The 26,239-nt window shown below is 44.6% G+C and overlaps 1 protein-coding gene across 1 annotated transcript in view; it reads left to right on the plus strand.

Moving 5' to 3' along the window:
- The first annotated feature begins 1,384 nt into the window (after window positions 1-1,384).
- Window positions 1,385-26,239, plus strand: part of LOC128848810 (galanin receptor type 1-like) — a 34,784-nt gene continuing 9,929 nt past the window's right edge. The window contains exons 1-2 of the mRNA XM_054048988.1: window positions 1,385-2,086; window positions 3,913-3,978. Of these exons, the coding sequence (XP_053904963.1) occupies window positions 1,385-2,086; window positions 3,913-3,978 (768 nt within the window). The remainder of the gene's footprint in view (window positions 2,087-3,912; window positions 3,979-26,239) is intronic.

Raw genomic sequence — 26,239 nt, forward strand, 5'->3', positions numbered from 1 at the left:
CCAGAAAGGGAAGGTGATGCTGGCATGTCAGTGTGGGGGCACCAGGTTTCCCAATCTGAGCTCAGTAACTTATTAGAGACGAGCCAGCAAAGCAAGTCAGTTCTAAACTGCAACAGTTAACACTCCTGGAAACTAAGGGACCCCCAGCCTTCTCCCAGTGAAATCAAGTTGCCATTAACTCCAGCAGGAGCCTGTTGTGCTCGCATGTCTGTGCACGTCTGTGTTGCATTGTGCAGGAGATCCTGTATGGACTATCCATGGGGTGCAAGCAAAGTTGGATCCTATTGGACAGAGCAAAAATTTTAACCGCAAATTCCACTGCCTATATGGAGAACCAGAATTTGGTCCAGCAAACAAAAGGTGCTCTGTGCTTCCAGCTACCCGATTTTTGTGACCCTGTTGCACTGAGGTCTGAATGAGTTTGCTCTAGGAGCAGTTATACCTATGCTCTATTTGGGCGTTAGAATTTTGCGAGCATCCAAGAACTGTCAGAAGCCAGCTGCTCATTGCGGGTTTTTGCTGCACACGTGGATGCAGCAAGGTCCAGATATTTTGTGCACTGGTATCAGGTAATTCCCGTCCGTTTTGATAGTACAATTTAAGGGCGGCGGCGGGGGCGGGGGAGGGGAAGGGAGGGGGAGAAATAGCTGGCAGAATCCAGGTTTTACAGCTATAAAATCCGGCTCTTGCCTCTTTCCCTGTCCTTGCAACAGGTGCTCCCCCCACCCCCAGCTCTATTCCTTGGGAAAGCCATGCAGACTTTCCCTGAGCAACTGCGGTTGGATCAGCCTCTTTAAATCAGCACTCCTTTGCTGTGCTCCCCCTTCCTGACGTGCATGCCTGCTGAGGTGGAGGAGATCGGGGCTTCGCCTCTACAGGAATCAGGTCCCGGACAGCTCCCCTGTTAACTTAGCTCCATTGCTGTGAGCGCAGCTGGGGACTGGAGGGAGGCGGCAGCGGACCTGTGGAGAAGGGTGGGTGGAGAGGGGAGGAGGAGTGGAGCAGAGGAGCTGGAGCAGAGCGGATTGCACTCAAAGCTCCCAGTGCATCCGCAGCCCTCTGGCATGTGCTCCATTCTCTAGTCCCTCTGCCACATCACCACCAGCTGCTGAGACCCCTGCACTGTCAACAGCAACCAGGAGCTGGGTCAGAGCCCCAGAGAAGAAGCCCCCAGGAGCCCACACACTGCAACTGGAGGAACCTCCATTCTCTTCATCCCCTGAAGAAAGGGTCCAGGCAGAGACACCCCGGGAGGAGAGAGCTCTTCGAAGCAGGGCCACTGAGCACCAAATAACTCAGACAGCCTGCCACTGTGGGCACCAGAAGTGGTCCCTAGCAGGCACCCCGGAGGATCCAGTCTCTCCCCTGTACCTACCCTGGCTCCATGGAGGAGGAGGAGGCTGTACTGTCTCCCAGGGCTAACAGCACTGAGTGCGGCGTCGGGGCTAACTGGACAGGCTCCCCCGTGTGTTGGCTGCAAGTGTCTGGGGGTGGCCCAGAGGTAGTGATTGTGCCTGTGCTCTTCGGGCTGATCTTCCTGCTGGGCATGGTGGGGAACACACTGGTGTTTGTGGTGCTGGGGCGAATCCGATCTGGGGGACGCCCTTCACGCAGCGCCACCAACATCTTCATCCTCAACTTGAGCATCGCCGATTTCTCATTCCTGCTCTTCTGCGTCCCCTTCCAAGCCACCATCTACTCCCTGCCAGAGTGGGTCTTCGGCGCCTTCTTCTGCAAGTGGGTTCATTACCTGGCCATGGCCACCATGCTCGTCAGCATCTTCACCCTAGTGGCCATGTCTGTGGACAGATACATCGCCGTGGTGCACGCCAAGCGCTCGCCCTGCATCCGCAGCAAACGCAATGCCTCCCTGGGTGTGGGCATCATCTGGCTGCTGTCGCTGCTCATTGCTATCCCCGTGGCCCAGCACCAGGCCCTCATGAGTGGCCACCAGCAGGCACCCAACAGCTCCTTCTGCTGGGAGCAGTGGGCTGATGATTCAGCTGCCAAGCAAACCTACAAGGTGACCATCCTGGTGATGGGGTACCTGCTGCCCCTGGTGCTCATTACCTGCTGCTATGCCAAGGTGGGTGAAGGGAGAGGAGGGGGAGGTGGGTGGCGGTCTTATAAGGGGTTCCAAAATTGCCAGTTTCCCTTACTTACTACACCAGGACTCATGATCAATCCATCCACCCCATGTTCCCGACGGATGGAAATAACCCCCACCACTCCTTGTTCCTTTCCTAAAGCTGAGGATACCAATTCCACACCTGGTTGGGAGGGGATGAAAAGAGGGGAGTGGGCAAAATTGGGGTAACATAACAGATCTCCAAATATTTATTTGCCTATTCCCTCCCCAGGATTGATGGGTGAGGGGACTGGAACAATCCCCGCATTTGCCTTCTCCAGGATTGATGGAGACTCATCCCTTACCAGCCACCCCAACTGCAATGCTGATTCTTGTAGCTTTACAATCGTTTTCCTACTTTTGTAAAATGTTCCTCCCTGTGTTGCTGGGTGAGTCCCACAATAAAAGGGAAATACAGTTAAAAGCCTTTTTCTCAGACCGTTAAGTTAAAGTATTAGGTAACGCTGCCAATAAAAGCAACTTAAGTTGATGTCCCTTTAAGATTAACTGAATATTCTACAAGTATAACAAATCTTCTTTTAAAGTGTAGGCTTGAAATTTCAGTAATAGGATTTACATTAGAAAGAGGTACTTAACTCTTCTACTGTGTTTATACTGAAATCTCTAATCTCTGTCCTTTTGTGTGTGAGGGGAAAAAAAGCCCTAATATACAAACATATTTCAATAAAGTGCTTAGCTTCCCCTATGGTAGCTTAAATTGATGCTGGTTTCTTTCCAGTTCATTGCTTATGGTGTGTGTACTGGCAAATGGCATGTGAATGACATTTAATAGATGGATTTTCTTATAAATAATTGATTTAGGTACGTTAGTCTCCTGGCTCCAATAGCCAGAGTATAATAATTGCCTAGTTACAGCAGTGCTGTAATTGTGTTTTAAAAGGTTAATTTAAATTCTGTTAGAACACTGAATGGAAATTATCTTCTTAATAGTTTGTTTTGTTTTTTTTATAGTCCTACATCTCTTTGAAGTCAGAACCTACAGGTATGTCTACACTTAAAATGCTACAGCTGCTGTAGCACTTCAGTGTAGACTCTACCTACGCCAACGAGAGGGGTTCTCCCCTCGGCGAAGGTAAACCACCTCTCCAAGAGGCAATAGCTAGGCCAATGGATGAATTCTTCCATCAGCCTAGCACCGTCTGCCTGGGGACTTAAACTGGCTTAACAACGCAGCTCAGGGGTGTGGATTTTTCACACCCCTGACCAACGTAGTGAAACTGACCTTATTTTCTAGTGTAGACCAGACCTAGATAAGTAACTTTAAATTCAAGTTACCACTTCAGAGTGCCCAGTTAACAGTTCTGCAGGAAGTGCCCTAGACTGACTGGATACAGAACTGACAGTGGGGTACTGACCATGTTACATCTTGATGGGACGTAGAAACGTAGCTGAGTTAACCTGATCCAAAGTCCATCGAAGCTGATGGAAACACTGCCATGGACTTCAACAAGCTTTGCATCAGGCTGTTTACGTATAATGAGCAACTCCTTGTCCAAACTTAGCTTTTTTATCATAATTTTCCCCAGGAAACAAGCTTTTAGAAGAAACGGTAAGAGTTAAAATCTGGAGCTGAAAAATTTCAAAATGTACTTAATAAAGCATTGAAGTAGACTTTTGTTGAAATCTAACATCTTTACAAATCAGTTCTTTTCATTCGTAAATGTTTCTACAAGTTGCAAGTCGATATACAAACACACACAGCATGGAATAGCATTTGTGCATGTGGCGTCGCCCGCTGAATAGTTTATTTTTATTTTGTTTAGGTTTTATATCATCTTCATAAAAAAGTGAAGAACATTTCCAAGAAGTCGGAGAGATCAAAGAAAAAGGTAAAATAAAAACACTTCCTTAAGTCTGTGGAAGCAATTAATTATAAACTTTACTTCTATCATACCCTGAATATAGTGTAATACATAGGACAGATCTTTAAACTGACTAATGGCTCTATATGCTATACCTGTGATTAGACTGGGGCAGTCCAGGAGCACAGGTGAGAAAAGAGTGGAAGGGGCAGGAGCAGAGATGATCAGAGCTCCACCCACCAGAGTGACACTGTCAGCATTTCAGCAGGGCCGCCCAGAGGATTCGGGGGCCTGGGGCAAAGCAATTTCAGGGGCCCCTTCCATAAAAAAAAGGTGCAATACTATAGAATACTATATTCTCGTGGGGGCCCCTGTGAGGCCCGGGGCCTGGGGCAAATTGCCCCACTTGCTCCCCCCCCTCCCCCGGGCAGCCCTACATTTCAGTAGGTGAATGGGAGGATGAGCCGCCTCACTGCTGGGCTATACACAGTGCAAGGCTGTGGCTTCACCTGCCTCCCTCCTTCCTGGAATTCCCTGAAAAGGCAGTAGCAGGAGTCAAGCTCTCTTTATTTGCTGGGAAGCAGAAAGGAGAAATGAATGGGGTGCCCCTATCCTCCTCCTGGGTCCCTGGAGAGGATTGCAAGGAGCAGCAGAGTTGCAGACCTGACAGGACTCTCTCCCTCTCTTTCCTTCTGAATTCACTGGTGCTGCAGCAGCAGGAGACAGGCTTCGTTCTCCAGTCAGAAAGCTGAGGATGGAATGACTGGGAGATCCATTCTGCTTGAAGGAGCATTCCCATATTGATAATTATATTAAGGATAATCCCCTACAGGATATATCCCTGGAAACTAGGTGGGAGGCCTTTACATCAGAATAAGGGGACACATTATTTAGTAAGAGAAAAGGACATAAGCAAAAACAGGTAGACTTCTAGGAGCAAATTTATAGTTTGCAGAAGCAATATTATTTAACTAATAATGCAGATTTATTCTAAGAGATGAAGAATGCAAAAGGAGGATTTAGAAGCACTGACAACAGGGAAGAAATACAGACAGCTCTCATATTTGCCAATCAAAGGTTTTATGAATGAGGGAACAAATCTGGCAGATTACTAGTCAGACTGATTTCCAACAGAAGATCTAGAACAGCTTTAAGGACAAAAAATGGAATACTCCAAAAAACAAGGGTTATTAACAAAGTGCTAGTGGAATATTCCCAAGAGAGAAATACTAGCAAATATGCAAACATGGAAGAACTGGGACCATGTATTGCAGGATTTTAAAATGCCCAGACTGACACATAATGAAAGAATAGTACTACAAGGCCCAACAACACAGGAAGAAATAAAGATGGTAATCTCATCACTAAAATCGGGGGGAAATCCTGGACCAGATAGATTCACATTGAATTCTATAAAATGTTTAAAACACGGGTAACTCCATTGTTAGCAAATGTATTTCAGTCTTCCTAGTCAACCGAGTGCTTACCAAATACCTTCTATCAAGCAGATATAGTTTTGATACCTAAACAAAATAAGAACTTATCAGATCAAGCATTTTACAGGCTCATTTCTTTAAACATAGGTAGTACTATTTTAACTAAAATATTAGCATCCAGATTAGAGACAATTATGCCTAAATTAGTACATCAAAGCAAAACTGCCTTTATAAAAAAGGAATAAGCCCCTTAAATAACATAGACAATTCTTATAGGTGGTATAGCGTTCCAAGAGTGCTAATAAAGATGCCTGCATTCTAACTATGGGTGCAGAAAAGGCTTTTAACTTGATAGAACACCTTTTTTTGTTTAGATAATACGGTTTTGGCGAACACTTTCAGAAGTGGATTGAAATCTAGAAAAAATCCTATAGCATGTATTTGGGGAAATATCAAAAAGGCTCCATTGATACCATTCTACAGAGAAACAAGACAAGGGTGTTTCTTTCCACTCTTATTATTTGAGGGGCACTGAAGAAATTCAGGAAATCAGTGTTCTGGGAACAGAAAACAAAATTTCATTATGCTGATGACCTTATGCTTTTTATATGAGATATAAATAAAAGTTGGCTAGTATCACAAGAAATAATCAAAGCTTTTGGTTAGGAATCAGGATACAGACTAAACTACTCCAGATCAGATACTATTCCTGGGCTTCAGAAGATACCCACGAAATGATAAATTCCCACAGAAAAGTAGTGGATGATACATTAATTACTATATATGTAATTTTAATCATCTTAAGTGGAGTGAGGGGGTATTAAATCAAATATTGAGTCATTAATGAAAATTATTTAAAAAGACTTAGAAAGGTAGGCATTACCATTGACTTTGACGGATAGAATTGTGTATTTTTTAAATGAATATCCTGTCCAGGGTCTTGTCTCTTTTTTCCCCATGGTTCCCTTTACACCTCCCAAAAATTTAGTCAGGAAATTTAAAAAAATACCTATTCAAAGATTCCTGTCGTCAAACTGGAAACCAAGAATCAAAACAGAATGGCTGGAACGTCCTTGGTGCTATCAGACTCCAAGAGATATTATAGCACACATTAGACTGATACAGAAAGGGATTTAGCCTGATACAGCCTGAGGAGAGTCTGAGGGAACTGGGATTGTTTAGTCTTCAGAAGAGAAGAATGAGGGGGGATTTGATAGCTGCTTTCAATACCTGAAGGGGGGTTCCAAAGAGGATGGAGCTCGGCTGTTCTCAGTGGTGGCAGATGACAGAACAAGGAGCAATGGTCTCAAGTTGCAGTGGGGGAGGTCTAGGTTGGATATTAGGAAACACTATTTCACTAGGAAGGTGGTGAAGCACTGGAATGCGTTACCTAAGGAGGTGGTAGAATTTCCTTCCTTGGAGGTTTTTAAGGCCCGGCTTGACAAAGCCCTGTCTGGGATGATTTAGTTGGGAATTGGTCCTGCTTTGAGCAGGGGGTTGGACTAGATGACCTTCTGAGGTCCCTTCCAACCTTGATATTCTATGATTCTATGATTCTATGATTTCACAGAGAAAATCCATCACGAATACAGAGAGAACAGAAAATGGCAAAACCCAATCTCACATAATTGTGTGCTGGACTCTTATCCCAAAATTCTAGCACCAATGAAATATCACTCACTACTTAAAAGTGCACTGACTAATTGGGCATATGTGAGGCACTTGACCAAACAAAAATACCAAAAATAAAAAATAGAGCTTTCAAAGCCACGTTGAATAAGGAAGATTTTAGATATTGGGACAAATATCCCTATAATAAGTGGAAGGATTTCTTTATAGATGGGCAACCCTTAAAACAAACAGTTGTTGCTGATATATTTTTTGACAAAGAATGTGCAATCTGAGTTTACACAGAGTGCTTATTTTATTAAACACTTTTAGAGAAGAAAGGAATCAACAAAATTATCTGTATTAGAAATAAATTTATATACAAGCTTGAAGTCTCAGCAATCATTATGTCTACACCAGGGTTTTCCTCAACCTTTGAGTCATGCCCCACCTTAGCTTTTTTTTAAACTTAGAGTCCCTCCCTTATAATAGAGAGAAGAACATTGCTATCTGGTGTTGCTAGTGCATTTGTTCAGGAGATAATGGGAAAATTACTCAAAATGCAAGTCAAATGGTACTATAAAAGCACCCTTTACATGAATTAGTGCTGCCAATATCAGTCAGTGAGAGATCTGAGTGTGTGGCATTGCATATAAAATGATGGGGTCTAAATTAGCTGTTACCACTCAAGAACGAGATCTTGGAGTCATGGATAGTTCTCTGAAATCATCCACTCAATGTGCAGCGCAGTCAGAAAAGCGAACAAAATGTTGGGAATCGTTAAGAAAGGGATAGAGAATAAGACAGAAAATATCATATTGCCTCTACATCATTTTATGACACTGGTATAATTATAGTGGAAACTCAAAGTTTATGAAGGCTTAAAACAACATTCCAGTTGAGTTTTAGACTCGTAGCTCGGCATTTCTACTGATACAAACAAAACCAGCCGCTGTCCCACCAGGACATAATTTGAAGCTATTGCAGAGATTCTGCCAGTCTTTTATGTGAATAAATTGTTGAGTTGGGGCTTTAATCCACAACCATCATAACCATTTTCATTTAACTATATGTAGCACTTATTATTTCCATTATATATAGCTACTGTTTTCCATATTTTGTGTTCAGTAGCAAACTCACTTCAGGGAAACTTCAATCTGTTTGGGTACTGTATGTGCACTGGACAACGCTGGTCCATGATTAGAAAACAACTCTTTCTACTTAATAGAGCACCCCCCCTTATTTTACCTCTGTTCAGCTAGATTGGCTTAAGTGCAGAAACACTGAACTTTCTGGCCTGCCGTGACTGGACATCAGAGGTCAAATTCTTCCTTAGTGTAACTCCATGGTTCAACCTATTTCCTTTCACATAATGGATTGGCATTAAAATTAAAATTGTATCACATCCTATCGCAAATTGAGCAATTGCCACTCTCCCATCTGCGGTGAGAGACTTCTCCAGTTACACTGATTTAGGTTTGTGGTTTGCTCCTTTTTGATATGAAACTGCATGAATTATCTGAGCAAAAACTTAAGACTCATGGCTTATCTCCTGCCCATTGTCAAGGAGGAATACTGGGTATGAAGGGATAGACCTCCACCTTTCAGGAGGAAAGGTGCTGACTGTTCACAGCCCAAAGAGACTGAGAATTGGAAAAAGCTTGTATCAAGTCAGTGTTACGTATATGTGGTGTTTATTTGCACTGCGATATTGCCTGGGGGCCCCAGTGTAGCTAGGTGCTGTACGTACATGATCCCTACCCCAAACAGTTTACAATCCAAGTCGAATTAAGTTACTTGTGTAGACATTTACCCCCGTTATGTGTGAAATTGTGCAGACTTGAAGGGGTACCAACTGCATCCAGGTTTGAAAATGTAATGCTGAGTATAAAATGACTTATAAACTTATCCTCTAGAAGTACTGTAATATACACAACCAGTTTCCTGGGAATTCTGTTTACTTACTGGTTGGTAATGATCTTAATTTTCCTAAAGTGAAGCTAAGGAAGATCAGTAACTATATTAGAATAATTCCCTTTGGGATCTTTGCCTCCCCCCCCCCCACCCCCCGCCGCAATTAGCTTTTAATAGCTGCATTAAAGTAAATTGCTCATTTCAGATGCAAGCTGTTTTCCCACTATTAGAAATCGCCTGTATACTGCTAACTGCATTTTATTATCCATTCTATCTTAGAATTAAGTGTTTGTTTTAATAGTGCTTTTATAGCCAGTCCTGTCTAAGTAGTCAGGAACCTTCTTACTTACAGAAGTGAACTATGGTGGCTAGTGTAACAGTGACTGGACAAGTTTCTGACTTGAGGTATAGTTTCACTATTTAAAAGCTAAAAGAGAGACCATGAGTCTCTTCTCCTTATCCTAAATTTACTGCTCCACTCTTCAGTCATAGCTCTGAAAGCTGAATCAGAAATATGAGTAAACAGATGCTATTCAATGGGTGCCTAGGAAATATACAAATCACCTTGCCAATACCCTTTTTATCCTATTCCTTTCTCCTCTGCTTTCTTACATTTTGTCCACAGGGGTTCCATTTGCCATGCTATCATGGCAATTTGAAAAGGCTCATAGGACCTAATAAGGCTGGTTATTCTGAAGTTTCAAACAGTGACTGATTAAACTACGTGTAATGTGAAGAGTGGAACAAATAGCAGTGATAGGGTGTGTATGTAAAATGCTCAGCTATGCACACAAGTGTGGTAACTTCTCATTCTAAAAGCGTGTGCCATACCATAGAGTGGCAGCAGTAGCTCCTGCTATAAAAAGTCGTGGTGTGATTGCAATATACATCTTCTTGGTTATCCATCACTGAGGAAGCAAAAAGGACAGTGCTTTTGTATCCATGAACACTGGATCCCAGCCAGGTGGGTTTGTGATGATGGAAGATCGCTTTAGATGAGAAACTACTTTAGACGAGGATTTTAACCTGACAAAGTTAAATTGAGATTCTAAGAAGCGTGTTTTGCTTTTGTTTCAGATGTAATTATTTCTGTTGCCACTATTAGCCCTACTCAATATCTCTTAAAACTTACCCTTTGATAATAAACTTATGGTTGGTTACTAATTGTGTGGCAGTGCTGTAATGTTATAAAGGACCTGATCCCGAATTGTACCAATCAAACTGCATGTGTTCTATTCCCTTGGAAATAGCGAACCTGATAACTTCTGTGCATGTCCAGTGATGGGCTGAACATTACAGGGGACACTTCAGAGGTGCTTAAGGACTGGAGCACAACAAGTGTTAACCTGCAAGGCAAAGGAAGGGCTGGCAGATCCCTGAGGAGATTGTTTAGGTGGCTAACAGACTCAAAGGGTCAGGGAGCTGACATCCAGTTAAGCACCAGCAAGTCTCTCTCTCACTATGGTGTGTGTGCGCCGGGGGAGGAGATGGTGGAAACAGTGACACGCAGTCCTGGGCACCTTGAAAAAGTGTCACAAAGTGATCACCCATTTTTATGCTATTAGTACTTAACATGAAATCAGACTTACTCTTCAATGTGAGTCCAGTCTTGTGGTATGACACCTTTTACTTTCCCATTTTGGTACTTTTCACTCAGCAAGTGCTCTCACATCTCTATTCTTTTCACAAGCAGGATTGGATTGTCATTTTCTTTCCCATTTTGATTCAGCCATTTCTCTTATCCTCTTATAAGCAGTCGATACTAGGCAATTCTCTCAGGCGTTCTCAATTCCTGCATGTTCTTTCAAAATGTATTTAAAACATGTAGAGTGTCAGCCACTGGCACAGTAGGTATTGCAAAGAACACTTCACAAAAGGCCTTGATAGAAATTGAATTACTTCTTGTAGTTTTTATTAAACTAGCTTCCCTCTTATATAACTAATTGGTCTGGTAGAGCGACAAGTGGATTTATTACAAACCTGGTCTTAGCAAAAAAAAAAAAAAATTAAAAAGCAACAACTCTACAAAATGAACAGCTTTCACTTTACTATTTTGTTTCATGCTGTCTGCACAAAGCTGCTTGCTGCATGGCTGAAAGTCTAAGTATAATTTGGAAGCTGCAGAACCTCTAGTTTTATAAAATATGCTTATAATTTCACAGTGATCAAAGCCTAATTGCCTTGATTTATCAAATGTAAAATTAGCATAATAACATGGTCTCTTTGAATGAGGTGACAGTTTTATGTACATATTACTAGACTCGATTTGCATTTTCCGTTAGCACATTGAGATGGAAAACAAAGTGCAGTCATCTTAACTCCAACCAACACTCTCAACTCCCTTCTGCCTTGCTGCCTCACTACCATAATTTCAGCCAATATTAGCTAGAGTGGTTTTGCTCAATGTTTTTTCCTCCCTTGTGCAGAACCAGCAAAAATAAAATAAAATAAATAATTTTAAAAATCCAACCTTCCCTTTTGATTTTGTGGGAAAACAAAAGGTTGGCTTTGTGAACCTTTACTCATGCAAGTCTCACAAACCTCAGTGAGTCTAGACATGAGTAAGGGCTTCAGGATCAGGCCTAAAACCTTGCAATGCTTACTAGGACAAATCTTCACCTGAATTACGGTTTAAAACAAAACTCATTGGTAAGTGTCAAATTCCAATAGTTTACCAAAATGAGATGTTTAACACTGTGGATTCCATAGGTAATATTCTTTCAGATTAGGAACACACTGAGGGCAGGATACAGCCAACACACCATAAAAGCACACTAAGGAAGATAAGCCTAAGGGATGTAAGGAGAGAAGTGGGTGCCGAGGGACACCACTCAGAGCACTGACCAATGGAACTCCAGTGGTTGCTGCCAAGAGCTCAGTGCTGGGTCAGAGACTCCTTTCCATGCTTTTCAGGGGCATTATCTAGCACCCTGAAAATATCTGCGCTGTCGGTGACCTAAGTGGAATTTGTGTCCATCATTCCTGAAAAGAAGGCAATGAGAGCAAGGAGAAGAGGTTTAGGGGGGATAGCTGCCTCCATCTCTAACAAAGGATCAGCCCCCGATTTGACTTAAGAAGTTCATGTGCATGAATGTGTGCAGGAGGGGAATGCTTCAAAGCTACCCAAAAGCTGGGTCCTGAGTTGTTAAACTTGGGTCTGTATCCAAACGACTGGAAAGATCAGAAGAGAGTTGAGATTTGGCCTAAGATCTCAGCTGGGCCTTGCCAGTGAAATACAGATCAATATCTAAATCCGGATGGAGCAAATGTACACAAATCAGAATGGAAGAAGGTGTTTGATCTGGGGTAATTGTTAATAGAGACATTAAACAATTGTAAAATGGTTATTCATCACATGCTGCTTATATTCTTCAAATAGGCAAGTGAATACTTGACTTTCTTAATTTTTTTTTTACACCAACTTGATAAACACCCTTCTTATGTAATAATGGATTTAAGTTGATATCATTTGTGAAGCACAGTAATAGTGCTGGACACTTATATCAGTGCAGACCAGCCTTTTCCCTCCACTATCACTTAAACAATGCAGATGGTTGAAGCAGTATATATCAGTGTCCTTTAGAAAAATTCTGCTTTTTTCTTTAGAAACTTTCTGGCAGTCAATAGTGCTAAATGTTTGTTGCTCATCCCACATCTTTCTGTTCTACAGATTCTACATCTGCTGTTTTGCCACCTTTCCTGAGTTCTTCCTCCATTACTTTGTCATGTGTGGAGTTCCGTGGTTTTCTTGTGTCTGCTCCTTCACTGCTGCTCTTTGAATTGATTCTCTTCTTTGACATCTTGCCTATTATGTGCAATCTGCATCGTAGGGGAGGAATAGTACCTGATATTTGGGCAAAGCTGTGCACAGTGGAAAATGTGCATTAGTTATATAGTTAGGGTTTTGTCATAACTATAAAGGAAAGGGTAACAGCCCTCCTGTGTACAATACTATAAAATCCCTCCTGGCCAGAGACACCAAAATCATTTTACCTGTAAAGAGTTAAGAAGCTCAGGTAACCTGGCTGACACCTGACCCAAAGGACCAATAAGGGGACAAGATACTTTCAAATCTTGGTGGGGGGAAGGCTTTTGTTTGTGCTCTTTGTTTTGGGGGTTGTTCGTTCTTGGGACTAAGAGGGACCAGACATCAATCCATGCTCTCCAAATCTTTCTGAACAAGTCTCTCATATTTCAAACTTGTAAGTAACAGCCAGGCAAGGCGTGTTAGGTTTATCTTTGTTTTCTCAACTTGTAAATGTCCCTTTTGCTAGAAGGTTTACCTCTGTTTGCTGTAACTTTGAACTTAAGGCTAAAGTGGGTTCCTCTGGGCTCTTTGAATCTGATTACCCTGTAAAGTTATTTTCCATCCTGATTTTACAGAGATGATTTTTACTTTTCTTTCTTTAATTGAAAGCCTTTTTTTTAAGAATTTGATTGATTTTTCCTTGTTTTAAGATCCAAGGGGATTGGATCTGGACTCACCAGGAACTGGTGGGGGAAAGGAGCGGGGATGGTTAAATTCTCCTTGTGTTAAGATCCAAGGGTTTGGATCGGTGTTCACTGGGAAATTGGTGAAGAAGTCTCTCAAGGCTACACAGGGAAGGGAGTTAGTACTTGGGAGTGGTGGCAGCAAAACCAGATCTAAGCTGGTAATTCAGGGGTTCACATGCAGGTCCCCATATCTGTACTCTAAAGTTCAGAGTGGGGAAGGAACCTTGACAGGTTTCTTTTTAGATTCATTGAGATCATTTGAAAACTAAAACTAAAATTGCTGCATACTTGAGGGCAGCTTTGATGCAAGCCCTCTCTGTCTCTAGATTTATGCTTTATTTGCTTCATTGAAGGGTCTCTGACGTATACTGTTCATACAGCATTTTTGCCAACTCCTAATATTCAAAAGAGCTAGAATAATTTATTTCAATGTACTAGAGAGCTATACATAATATGAAGTACTCTGAATAACAAATGGATCTTTATTGTACAAAGCTTGTTCATCATCCTCTATTCCATTTAGCTTCCAAAATGATTAGTGCATGCTCCCACTCATCAAATCATGAAGTAATTCAGACAGGAGTTTTCAAATGTAATATTTGTGAGCACTCTTTCAATTCACTTTGATGTTCAGGATGTACAGCTGAAGGCAAACTGTTTACTAAAACACCTTGAATCAAACATACTGAGGATTGAGCTGGGTGGGAAGGCCTATGGAAAGCATGCAAATCAGCAAAAGAGAAATGGAGGTTGTGCTGAGTCCCTATCAGTTATCTACTAGTAGTGAGAGGAAAGGCAAGGTTAAAAACAAAGGGTGAGGTGCAGAAACTATGACTACATTTAGTTGTAAAAAAAACCCAAAAACCCTACTAAGGTGACCTCATGTTCTCAGAGCGGGCAATACCTGGATTGGGCATGCCACAGGGATCACTGGGCTTCCCATTCAGAGCTGTAACCCGTCTTCCAGGTGGAGCCAGCAGCAACAAGGGCCGGGTTCAGTATCTAGAGGTTCCTTTTCAACAATTCAACATGAAACCAGCTCAAGCCCTCACCCTGTGACTTGGGCTTGTGACCCCCTGGGCGCCTCTAAGAGGCAATACTTCCCCTCTCACAAGCACAGAGTCTGAGTGTAGCAAAAAACTTTTAATAAAAGGAGGGAAGTAACTCAGCATTAATTTGGGAAAACACCCCAAACAGGGTTCATAAACATAAACCATGAGCAAAAGACCCACTCCCCAAGTAAGTTGGGCAGTATCCTTTTCCCATCAGGTTCTTAAGTCCAGCAACCCAAAAGTTCCTTTAATGTTCCCGTCCCTTCGCTGCACCCCACTCACAGTTGCTGTCCTTGGTCAGTGCAGAGCCAGAGTTCTGAGGTGCAGCTGCAGAGTTCACCTCCCACCCTGGGTGGGGAGTAAGGAGGTACCTTACACGCTCTGCTGCTCAGGCACTCGCTCGCTGCCCCTTTCTACCAGCCAATCACACCTCTCTGCAGGGCTCTGCTCTGGCCCTCTCCGCCAGATGCCTTGCTGGCACATTGCCACGCCTCTCCATCAGCCACCCTGCTGGCCACTCGCCGAGATGTCTTCAGGGCCCCCCACTTCACAGCTCTCAGTGATTTCAGCTTTTAGTGGGGAAGCCTCACTGCTGGTGCACACGGAGCAGTCTCTTGCATTAGAGACACTGTCCCACAGCAGGTCTAATAGTCAGACCTGAGTGTCCGTGATTTCAGCTCTGCAGCGTGTCACAAGCCTCTCAATTGAGTCTAAATTAACTCTCTTATTACACAGTGGAGAGAGGCAGGGTCAAGTGGTGCCTATGACCCTTAAGCAGGGCCCACACCATCAGGTACAACTACCTATCCCCTCCACCTCTCTCAACTCACTGGGCTTTGTAACCCATGTCCCCTGCCTAGCGAATGCCATTAAGTTGAGGGTGAGTCCCTCCATAGGGATATGCCACGTACAGTTCTGCTGCCCTCAATTCACACAACAAAGATAACAACGCTTTATTACTCCTGCCCCAATAACAAGGAGACTGGGGATCCAACACCAGCCAAAAGTGATCATTTGGGCACGCTATCCTATCATGCTGAGCACCTAGACAGGGTGAGTGTGCCCATGCAAACAAGATTAGTTCTGGAAGTCCTCTTCCACAGCTCATCACTAGATGTCAGTGGAGAGCTCACGGACTCTGCTTACATCCTCCCACATGCCAAGAATTTGTCATCCCGACAAATCACACTCCATATTATACCAAATTCATTAGTTCCCTCAAAGGGCCTCAGGAAACCCACTATGGCTTTCACAAACCTGTGAACCAAGTGTCACTAGTCACCCCAGGTGCATCATAACTTAACCGGCTTACTAGCCTTATAACCCTGTCCTGCCTATGGAGAGAATGGAACAAACTAAAACTGATTCAGGGAGTGCTGCACTGAATTACCACTGACTCTTTACAAAAGCAACGAATGCAATTAGTGCTACCAGAGTAAGAGTAGAAAACCCTGGCCATGAGGGCCCTGCATGATGATTTTGGACATTTAGGAATGGAGCGGACCCTGGAACTTATTCCTAGTAGGTTCTATTGGCCCCGGATGAGACATAAAACTGGGCCACTGAGCTATCCTATTTACGGTATTTTTATAGCCCCCATTACCATAGTAGTCAAGAATCATAGAATCATAGACTATCTAGTCTGACTTCCTGCACAACGCAGGCCACAGAATCTTTAACACATTTAAACTCACAACATCCCTGTGAGGTAGGGCAGTGCTACTACCCCTATTTTACTGATGGGGAACTGAGGCACAGAGAATAAGTGACTTGTGTAAGTTCATATAGGAAATAGGGGGAAGAACCTACGTCTCCAAAGTCCCAGGCTAGTTTGCTAACCAGTGGATCATGCCATCCTCTATTCACATTGTTGAAGAGCAAATACCCATTTTGCGCATGTACTTACAATGATCATGTACCCATGTTAGGTGTAAATTTTTGAAAATCATGTCCTTCGTAATCAGAACCTTTGGACTACATATCAGTACTGTAACCTCATCATAGCAAGATTAAAGCTAATGTTAAAAAATTATGTTAAGAAAAGAGCGTCTGTACATCTGGGTATAGTGTTTAGATTATCCACAAATACAAAGTTTATTTTTAAAGTTATAAAATACATATAGTGCCTAATCAGCAATAATCCAAATTTAGGTGAATAACTTTAAGTATACAGTTTAGATATTAGCATCCAAGTATTCAGGTACATCACTCATGAAAAGTTATACAGAGAGTTGGTTTTAGAAAGCAAATATAGCAATGAATGAAGATTGTCCCTCAGTAATTGAGAATATAGCGTAGGTTGTCCATTTAGAAAATACATTCCCTCAGGAAAGTATTTCAGTGACTTTCCCCACTGCACTTCTCATCGGCACTCCAGCTCATCCCTCCTGGTATTGCCGATGTCCAGTGATGTGTTCTATGTAGATGTCCCTCAACTACCTGATAGCGTCCAACACCATGACTTGCTGCATCAGTCGAACATAGCACTGACCGATTCCGCATTCTCTCAACACTCCCTCATTACTGGGGTCCCATGTGCCCAGGGCTCTGACAATCAGCACCTGGTAACCCTGAGCTCTCAAGGTTTTGGCCATAAGGGCGTATTTCTCCACCTTTCGAGCTTGGGCGTTGCAGAAGACCGGGGTCCTGTTCTCAAAGGGCACTGTAATGTCTACTATCATGATCTTCTTCTGGTCCTCACTGGTAATGACGATGTCCAGTCACAGATGGCTGTCGGTTCTGGGGATGGCAGAGTTCATGGCCACCTTCCCTACAGGTGGCGGGATGGCTCTGACTAGGCGATCTTGGATGGCTATTCTTTCCCCAAAAGACAAACAACTTTTTACACTTCAGCAAACTGTGCAAAGTCCCAGCACGGCCAGAATTTAAAGTTTTGCAAGGTATTTGCAGCACTATTCTACCAACTCACCCTTAGAATCCAGCTTTGAGAGAGCTTGAGTGTCTCTCTGGGGAAGGGAAAGCAATAAAGAGGGACTTGGAATCCAGTTAAGAAAAGATGTTTTATGTTCGTAAGTACAGACGTACCAGAGGGCACTGCTATTATTTTGAAAGGATAATACCAAGTTTGGATAATACCACGTTGTTGTGTATGGTATGTATAGGAACTCCCCTATTTACGCAATTCTTTGTGTTTGTGAAGCAGTTCCACTTCATTATTTCCATTTAGTATTTTGTTTAAACTGGTCACCAGAGCTGTAAATGCTCTACACATCTTACTGCTATTAAATCAACATTTTTCTTCATCATTTTTAATTAGATTCCTTTCACAACAGTCTGGATTGACATTGTTCAAATATTTATCTCCAGTTATCCATCCAAAAAGTTATTTGGGAATTCACTTTATTTGCCTGACCCTATAATTGAAGGACTGCTCTCAAATTCAAGAGAGTTGTCAGGTTATGATTATGTTGGAATTTCATTCATATCTGACTTTCTGAAGGTGCACACAGTATTAATACAGTGACTGTGCTTTTCTGATATGTGTTGCTTCCACCAACACCCACATCATTGAAACTGAAACATTCTAAACCTCTTAACAGTTCATTAATTTAACGTCTGTTTAATTCCCCACAACTGAAGTGTTTTAAACAGTGAATAAAAATCCTTCTCTTCAAAGGCTTAGTTTTTCTTCTTGATTTGCAAACTCATAATTTCACTAGTTCGTCAGGGCCAGCAAGACCCAACTTTTTAAATGTAAAAGATAAGCAAGAAAGTTTTTACACATCATGAAGCAGCAAAATCAGCGTGAGCCTTTTTTTCCCCACCCAGTGAAAGGTATTTGTGAAAACCTGATCATGTTTCTGCAGGACAGAACATTCTCCAGGAAGTAATAGTATTGTTGTAACCATCCTGACTGAATGAGGTCAAACTCAAATATAAGTCAGGTCTGACAGCAGCAGTTTATGGTAAAATGGATTCTTTCCTTTACTTCTGGAGACTTAGCTGTGAATCTTGTTGAATGTCAGAAAGTCCCTTTCCAGCTGCCCTCCTGCATAATGCAAGTAAATCCTACAACTCTGTAAGAACATTTATACATATACACAGACCATGACAAGTCACTGTCTGTGCACCACCAAGTAGGCTGGTTAGCAAATTGTGTGCTTGATTCTGCACAATTGCCATGTACAGGTGGGAGCACAACACACAGAGTGATTAGAGTAAGGGCCTTGTGTTCAGTTCCAGTTTTACTTTGAAATTAGCCCAAAGATGTGTTTCATACTAAATAATACTTTAGCTCAGCATACCTGAAAGCATAAGTCCATCCATGGCTATAATGTAAGAGAAACATCTCAAGGTCTTTCTATTCAGATACTTCATTTCAAATTTAGGGCACGGGGGAACTTTGAAGGGTCTCACATGATGGATATTAGTCACTTCACAGTACTGATTTTCAAGTATTTTCAGTCTCCTATTCCCAAGGCAGCCCTCAAACAGCAGTAGGGAGTCTTTGAGAAGTCACTCCTGTTACATTGGGTCGCACAACCTGGTCCCAGCAAAAAAAATAAAAGTCAAGGATCTCAGTTCAGTGAGTTAATTTGCAAGTATCCTGAGCAGAGTAGTTTCACAGATCCACAGGGTCTGGTCTATGCCCCAGCCTGTAACCAGGCCCTTGGGAGTGACCCCCTCCCCCCGCCACCCTTAATGTGCCAAACCCCAATCGTTTACACAGTTCTACTGGGTCATGCCTGTGGCCTCCAAGACTGAGCCTAGGGGCTGTAGCACTCCTACTTCACACCATGAGCTCTGCCCAGTGGGTTCAACTGACACAGACTCCTGGTCAGAGGCTTTTACATTCTTCAGGGATCAATGCACCTCAGCAGGTATTTTCAAAACAGAATAGGATTTAGTATACGGGAGCACTGCATCAGAAGGCCTTAGGTTAGCACAGAGAAATAAAGGTTAAGACATAATCCATTCTGGGCAATCACTGCAATCAGCCATCCAAGCTGCTATGGACTCCATTTCAGGCTCTGTCTCTGTCTTTGTCAGTCCAAGGTGAGAACTCTGTGTCTCTCTAGAGGGAAGCATTTAACCGCACCGTCTGATACCTTCCCCTTTCTTCTCAAGCTGGGGCCTCAGTTCAACTTCCCTGTGGAGCGATCAGGGGGAAATCTCTTTCCACGTGGTTGCTAGATATGAGTGCTCTGGCCATTGTGGCTTCTGCTGTCTTTTTGGATTCTCCATTGATATGGGTCAGTTTTGAGCCAGGACCCATTCAGCCTGTCCATGACAGTTACATGACAAAAACTCTGTCGCCTCTGTCTCTGTTCAGCCCCAAGAGCAAATTTAACCCTTTTGCGCTGACTGGGTAACAATGCTAAGTACAGAGAGAAACTGAGGCACACACAGGCATAATAAATATTACAGAAAATTCTCACTTTGTCACAATAAGGAAAGCTCAATCTCATGAAAGTTGGACTTCCCTTGATAACTACATTTTCCAACACTTCCTGCTGAAGTATGTGATTTTTAGGACTTATTGCCACTGCTATATGAGTCTGCTTGAAACTGCAGATCTGCTTTCCAAATGCTATTGCTGCCCAAGAGAAAAGGAAGCCTCACCTCACTCATTCTGGTTTGTTTACTAAGTGTTGTATCCGTTTTCCACTACCTGTGATGAATACACTAATGCCTTGTATAGAAAACTAGCAGGACTCCCATTAGGGTGACCAGATGTCCCGATTTTATCGGGACTGTCCCGATATTTCCTTGTTTGTCCCGCGTCCCGACCAACATTAGGTCGGGACACTGGACAAACAAGCAAATACTCTGGAGCCTGGAAGTGCTCGCGCCCCCCGCCGCCCCGACTCCGCCTCCTCCTTCCCCCATTGGCTCCCTCCCCAAATCCCCGCCTCTTCCCCAGGCTCGCCATTCCTCCTCCTTCCGGCGCTTGTGGAGGGAGGCCCGGGAGACACAGGGGGAGCGCGGGACCGGGGTGAGTGAGAGTCCGGCCTGACCACGAGTGCAGGCAAGACTCAGTCGGGCGGTAGGGAGAGTAGGGGGGCGGCCCGCGGGGCCAGGCGGCGGCCCAGCCCCGTTCGTTCCCCTGCAGGACCCGAGTGGGACAGGGGGGCTGGGGCCTGCTGCCCCCACTCCGGGGCTGCCGCGGGATAGCACCAGCTGGGAAGCCAGCCCAGACGCGACTGGCCAGGGGCTGGGCGCAGCGTGTGCGCTGCTGGGTCCCCGCAACAGGCCCGGGGGGTTCAGGCCCGGGCACCAGAGCCGCAGCCGCTGAGCGCCATGGCCGCTTCCTACCCCCGCGGCAGTGGGAGCTGCAGCAGCGGCTGCTCCCGAGTCCCACTGCCCAGGGGGGGAGAACAGCCACCGCCTGGCCCCGCGGGCTGCCCCTCTACTCTCCCTACTGCCCGACTGAGTCCTGCCTGCGCTCGGGGCCAGGCCAGACTCTCACTCACCCCGGCCCCGCGCTTCCCCTGCATCTCCTGGGCCTCCCTCCAGTGCTTGTGGAGGAAGGGAGAGGGTGTTTTTGGTTTTTTTTTGCCCTGCCCCCTCCCACCACACGCTCCCCCCTCACGCCCCCCCCTCTCCCCCCATGTCCCGATATTTGACTTGGGTGATCTGGTCACCCTAACTCCCATAGATGCACTTTTAGTGTTTCTACCATTAGGCAATTCTCCCAGTATGACTGACCTTCCTTGATATCAGACACCTCATGCTCAAAGATTTCATTAAAAAGAACAGGAGTACTTGTGGCACCTTAGAGACTAACAAATTTATTAGAGCATAAGCTTTCGTGGACTACAGCCCACTTCTTCTCTCTTTTATAGCTCTGTAAGCAGAGCTCTCCGCTGACATCTAGTGATGAGCTGTGGAGGACGACTTCAGGAGCTGATCTCGTTTGCATGGACACACTCACCCTGCCTAGGTGCGCAGCATGATGGGCTTGCTTGCCCAAATGATCACTTTTGGCTGGTGTTGGACCTCCAGTCTCCTTGTTATTGGGGCAGGAGGAATAAAGCGTTGTTATCCTTGTTCTGTGAATTGAGGGCAGCAGAACTGTACTTGGCATAAAACTTGCTTACAGACAGTATTACGGGTATCTGACTCCACATGCTTGTTCAGGAACAACAAAATATATACCAGCTGGTGTTCTATCAAAGTATTAATGGTTGCAGCTTGCCAAAAATATTGCATTAATTTATCTCCTTTTTTGTAAGAAGGAACAGGTTCTGATGAGGATTTTTCTTAGCCGGTCTACAAATATAGCAGTACAGATTACCAATAAATCTTTCAAATTTACCTCTGTTTTTCATGTAGCAAAGTACAGATGTGTAGAGCTTCTAAACCAAAGGCAAGATCATTGCTCAGTTCAGTAAAAAGTAACAGAGGGTCCTGTGGCACCTTTAAGACTAACAGAAGTATTGGGAGCATAAGCTTTCGTGGGTAAGAACCTCACTTCTTAGATGCATTTGAAGAAGTGAGGTTCTTACCCACGAAAGCTTATGCTCCCAATACTTCTGTTAGTCTTAAAGGTGCCACAGGACCCTCTGTTACTTTTTACTGAACTGAGCAATGATCTTGCCTTTGGTTTAGAAGCTCTACACATCTGTACTTTGCTACATGAAAAACAGGACCCTCTGTTGCTTTTTACAGATTCAGACTAACACGGCTACCCCTCTGATACTTGATTCAGTTCAGTGTGTAGCAAGTAGGTTTGTATTTTAGTAGCTCATTGTGGTAGACGCACAAATCCAGCAACAGTAAAATGCGTGTCCGGCGCACATCACCCAAGTGACTTCCCTGTAGGGAGACTTCTTGAGGGTTGAGATTACCTTGAGTTCCTGCAAAAGACTCACTCCTGTGGGAAGGCAGTAACGCTTGAATAACATGGACTGTAGTATACACAGTGCCTCAGATTTAGTGAGGCTTATTTAATGACTTTGTGACTTTGCAGCTCTTAACAAAGGGGATCTCAAAATATTATGTTACCAAATTACATTGAAAATTGCAGGATGATGATAGACTCAAGGTTGACATTGGAATGCCTCAGTCTCTCAGATCTCATCTATATGTGGATACGGTCTCATCACATGATTCCTTCCACTTAAATCTTCAGGAGAGCTAGTGCGTGGGGCTGGAGGAAGGTCTACTCCTGGGTGCCACAGAATCCAAATCTGCGTGTAGACCTGCCGCTACCTAGATCTTCTGCCATTGCCCCTTGTTCTAGTGTGGCTGGTAAGAACAGCTGTAACAGCCAAGACCTTGGGGAAGAATCCTTTTGATCCCCTACAAAACCTCTCTGTGTCAAGTCCACCTATTTGGACTTGGCACTGATTTGAACTGCTGGCAGGCAGGAGGGGAACTATTCCACCACCCTTATGTCCTTTCAATTCTGTTTAAGTAGTCAATTACTTTTTTTTTTTTTTTTTAAACACACCACTATAAATTTGCTGTAAGGAACACATTTGTCAGAGTTAAGTGTGAAAGCAGTTAGCGGTCACTTGCCCTTCTACCACCATATGTGTTCCTCTTCTCTGACAGACTGAAGCCTGTGCTGTGTCCCACTGCTCCCGGCATACTTATAAATATAATAGTTGTGTTGGCTAGCAGTAGGAGGTGTTCACACTACAGGCCCTCAACTGAAGAAGTCACACTTTGAAACAACTTTTTTGGATAACACAATGCTATATTCCCTCTCTTATCAAGTGTTGTAATCATGAAGCACAAAGTTAACAGTCGGAGTATAGTGCTAGGAAATTCAGTGGTCTCATCGCAAGAATGAAATTGGAAGTCTTGTTGCCTTCCCAGAAAGGCATACCAGAGTGGGTTAAATGCTACTAAGGGCACCTCTACACTGGCAGAGTTACAGCACTGGCAGTTACAGCGCCGCTCAGAGAGCGCTGAATGGAAACCGCTGTTGTGTGTTCACAGTCAGCTGCCTGTTCAATAGCGTGTTCATACTTGTGGCACTTGCATGGGTATTCGGAGCGGTGCACTCTGGCCAGCTATCCCACAGAGCATCTCTTCCTCTTCTGCCGCTAAGAGTTGTGGGAAGGTGGAGGGGGTCCTATCCCAATGCCCCGTGATGCACTGCTTCGCATCCCAGCAATCCCTGTGCTTCTGTCCGCATTTGGCACCATCTTTCAACAGTGTGTACTGCATGCTCTGCCTCTTCGGTCTGCAGGAATGGATCCCGCACTGTTGACCAATATGCTGCTTGCTCTTACTAACACACCACGAATGGCAGTGAAGTTATTCCTTAAACTACAAAGGCAAGAGCAGTTCAACATTGATCTCGCCATGTGTAGTAGCTACAACACGAGATTGCTTGTTCCATTCACGGAGGTGCTGACCACAGTGGAATGCTACTTTTGGGCTCAGGAAACAAGCACTGAGTGGTGGGATCACATCGTGGTGGACGTCTGGGATGACGAGCAGTGGCTGCAGAACTTTCAGATGAGGAAAGCCACATTCATGGGATTATGTGAAGAGTTTGCTGCAGCCCTGCGGTGCAGGGACACGAGAATGAGAGTTGCCCAGTCATTGGAGAAGCACACGGTGATTGCACTGTGGAAGCTGGCTACTCCAGACTGCTAGCAATCAGTTGCTAACCAGTTCGGAGTCGGAAAGTTGACCGTTGGACTCATATTGATAGAAGTGCGCAGGGCAATTAATCGCATCCTGCTCCGAAAGACCATGACTCTGGGCAACATACGTGACATTGTGGATGGCTTTGCACAAATGGGCTTCTGTAACTGTGGAGGGGCGACAGATGACACGCATGTTCCAATTCTGGTACCAGACCACCTAGCCACCGATTACATTAATTGGAAAGGGTATATCTCGATTGTTCTCCAGGCGCTTCTGCATCACTGTGGCTGTTTCACGGACATTAATGTAGGCTGGTCCGGAAAGGTGCACGACACATGCATCTTTCGGAACACTGGAAGCTGCAAGCAGGGGACTTCCATCCTGGACCAGAAGATCACCATAGGGGAAGTCGAAAGGCCCATTGTGATCCTGGGAGATCCTGTCTACCCGTTAATGCCGTGGCTTATGAAGCCATACATGGGGCACCTTGACAGCAGCAAGGAGTGGTTCAACAACAGGCTGAGCAAGTGCAGAATAGCTGTTGAGTGTGCTTTTGGCCATTTAAAGGCTTGCTGGTGCTGCCTATGTGGGAGGCTGGACCTGGCCGATGACAATATTCCTATGCTTATAGCCACGTGCTGTATGCTTCATAATATTTGTGAAGGGAAGGGTGAAAGCTTCACTCAGGCCTGGACCGCTGAGGCTCAGTGCCTGGAGGCTGAATTTGAACAGCCAGAGACCAGGGCTATTAGAGGGGCGCAGCGCGGGGCCATAAGGATCAGAGATGCCTTGAGGCAGCAATTTGAAGCTGAAAGCCACTAATATTTGTTTCTATGCTAGGATGCAGTGACTGTGATTGGTGCAGATGATGCACTGTGAAGGTTTAAGAAAACTGCCTGTTGATTTGGAGGGCTCTGTTTGCTTTCAATTTATGGAATAAAGATTGCTTTCAAACCAAAACAATTCTTTTATTAAAAAACAACAATCGGAGGAGAGAGACAAACAAAAAAACACGTCAGCACTGTGGCGGATTGGGGAAGGGAGGGCCCCAGAGGAGGTGGGGTCCTGGGACGGTTAAACATTTGCGTATGTCCAGGTATCATGCAGCCTTGTCCTTTGGAGTACAGTGCAGTGGGTACTGTACTTCAGCAGGACTAAACTGCAGAGTGACAGGTGTTGAGTGCACTGGGTGCTGGGAGTCCCTAGGGCTGGACTGTGATGGGGCATGTGTGGAATGCAGCGGGTTCAGACTGGAGCCAGCAGGTTGATAAGAGAGTGTTGGCAGTGTCTGGGGGGCGCATAGGAAAGAGTTTTGTGATAGCGGCTGCAAGGGAGGGTGGGGGCAGAGTTGCTCAGTTTGCAGTTCTAGAAGTGCCTGGAGCGTGTCCGCTTTGCGCTCCATAACTTTTAAGAGCCGCTCCGTGGCTTCATTCTGGCATGCCACATTCTCCTTTCGGTCCCTCTTCTTGCTGTTCCGTCACTCCTTCAATTCTTGTTTTTCATCAGTGGAGTGCATCATGACATCACACAGAAAGTCCTCTTTAGTTCTTCGTGGACGCTTTCTAATTCTGCGCAGCCTTTCAGGCAACAGTGATAAAGAGGGAGGTTGGACTCCCAAGGTCATATCTGCAAAGCCAAAATGCAACATTTTACTGAAGCAGTACTGTTTGCAACACACAGATCACTGATTCAGTGATTTAAAACACAGCCACTAGTCACATATCTGTCACTGACTGGCTGACCCCAGGCAAGCACACATGAGCCACAAGACCCCCAAAATGGTGAGTAACTGCAGGGGCAGGGGAAATCAGTGTTCCAGGACTGTACTGTACACGTGGCTCTCGGGGGCCTTATAATCATTACTGTCCACACACTTTCTACATAATGTGTTCATTATGGAAGATATCTCACTGCTGAGGGTGAGCAGGGAATCAATGGAGAGTCTTCTCCAAGACTGCAGCTTCTGCCCTGGCCCTTATGCGGCTCGCCTGTGTGCAGCAATGTTCCCCCCAGTGACGGCAGAGTGGCATGGGAAGGTTACCCCTTAATGAGGCAAGAAACAAAGCAGCTCTGCCAAAGAACCTGCGGCAGCGGATTGCCCAGTGTCTCCATGAGAGTTTCGTGGAGATCTCTGAGGCAGATTCCCGTGAAGTGAGGGAGTCAATCAACACCCTGTTCCGCCGCTCAGACTAGGCATGTGGTGTATGTACATCA

This window comes from Malaclemys terrapin, chromosome 14 (assembly GCF_027887155.1).
Source record: "Malaclemys terrapin pileata isolate rMalTer1 chromosome 14, rMalTer1.hap1, whole genome shotgun sequence".
Lineage (NCBI taxonomy): Eukaryota > Metazoa > Chordata > Testudines > Emydidae > Malaclemys > Malaclemys terrapin.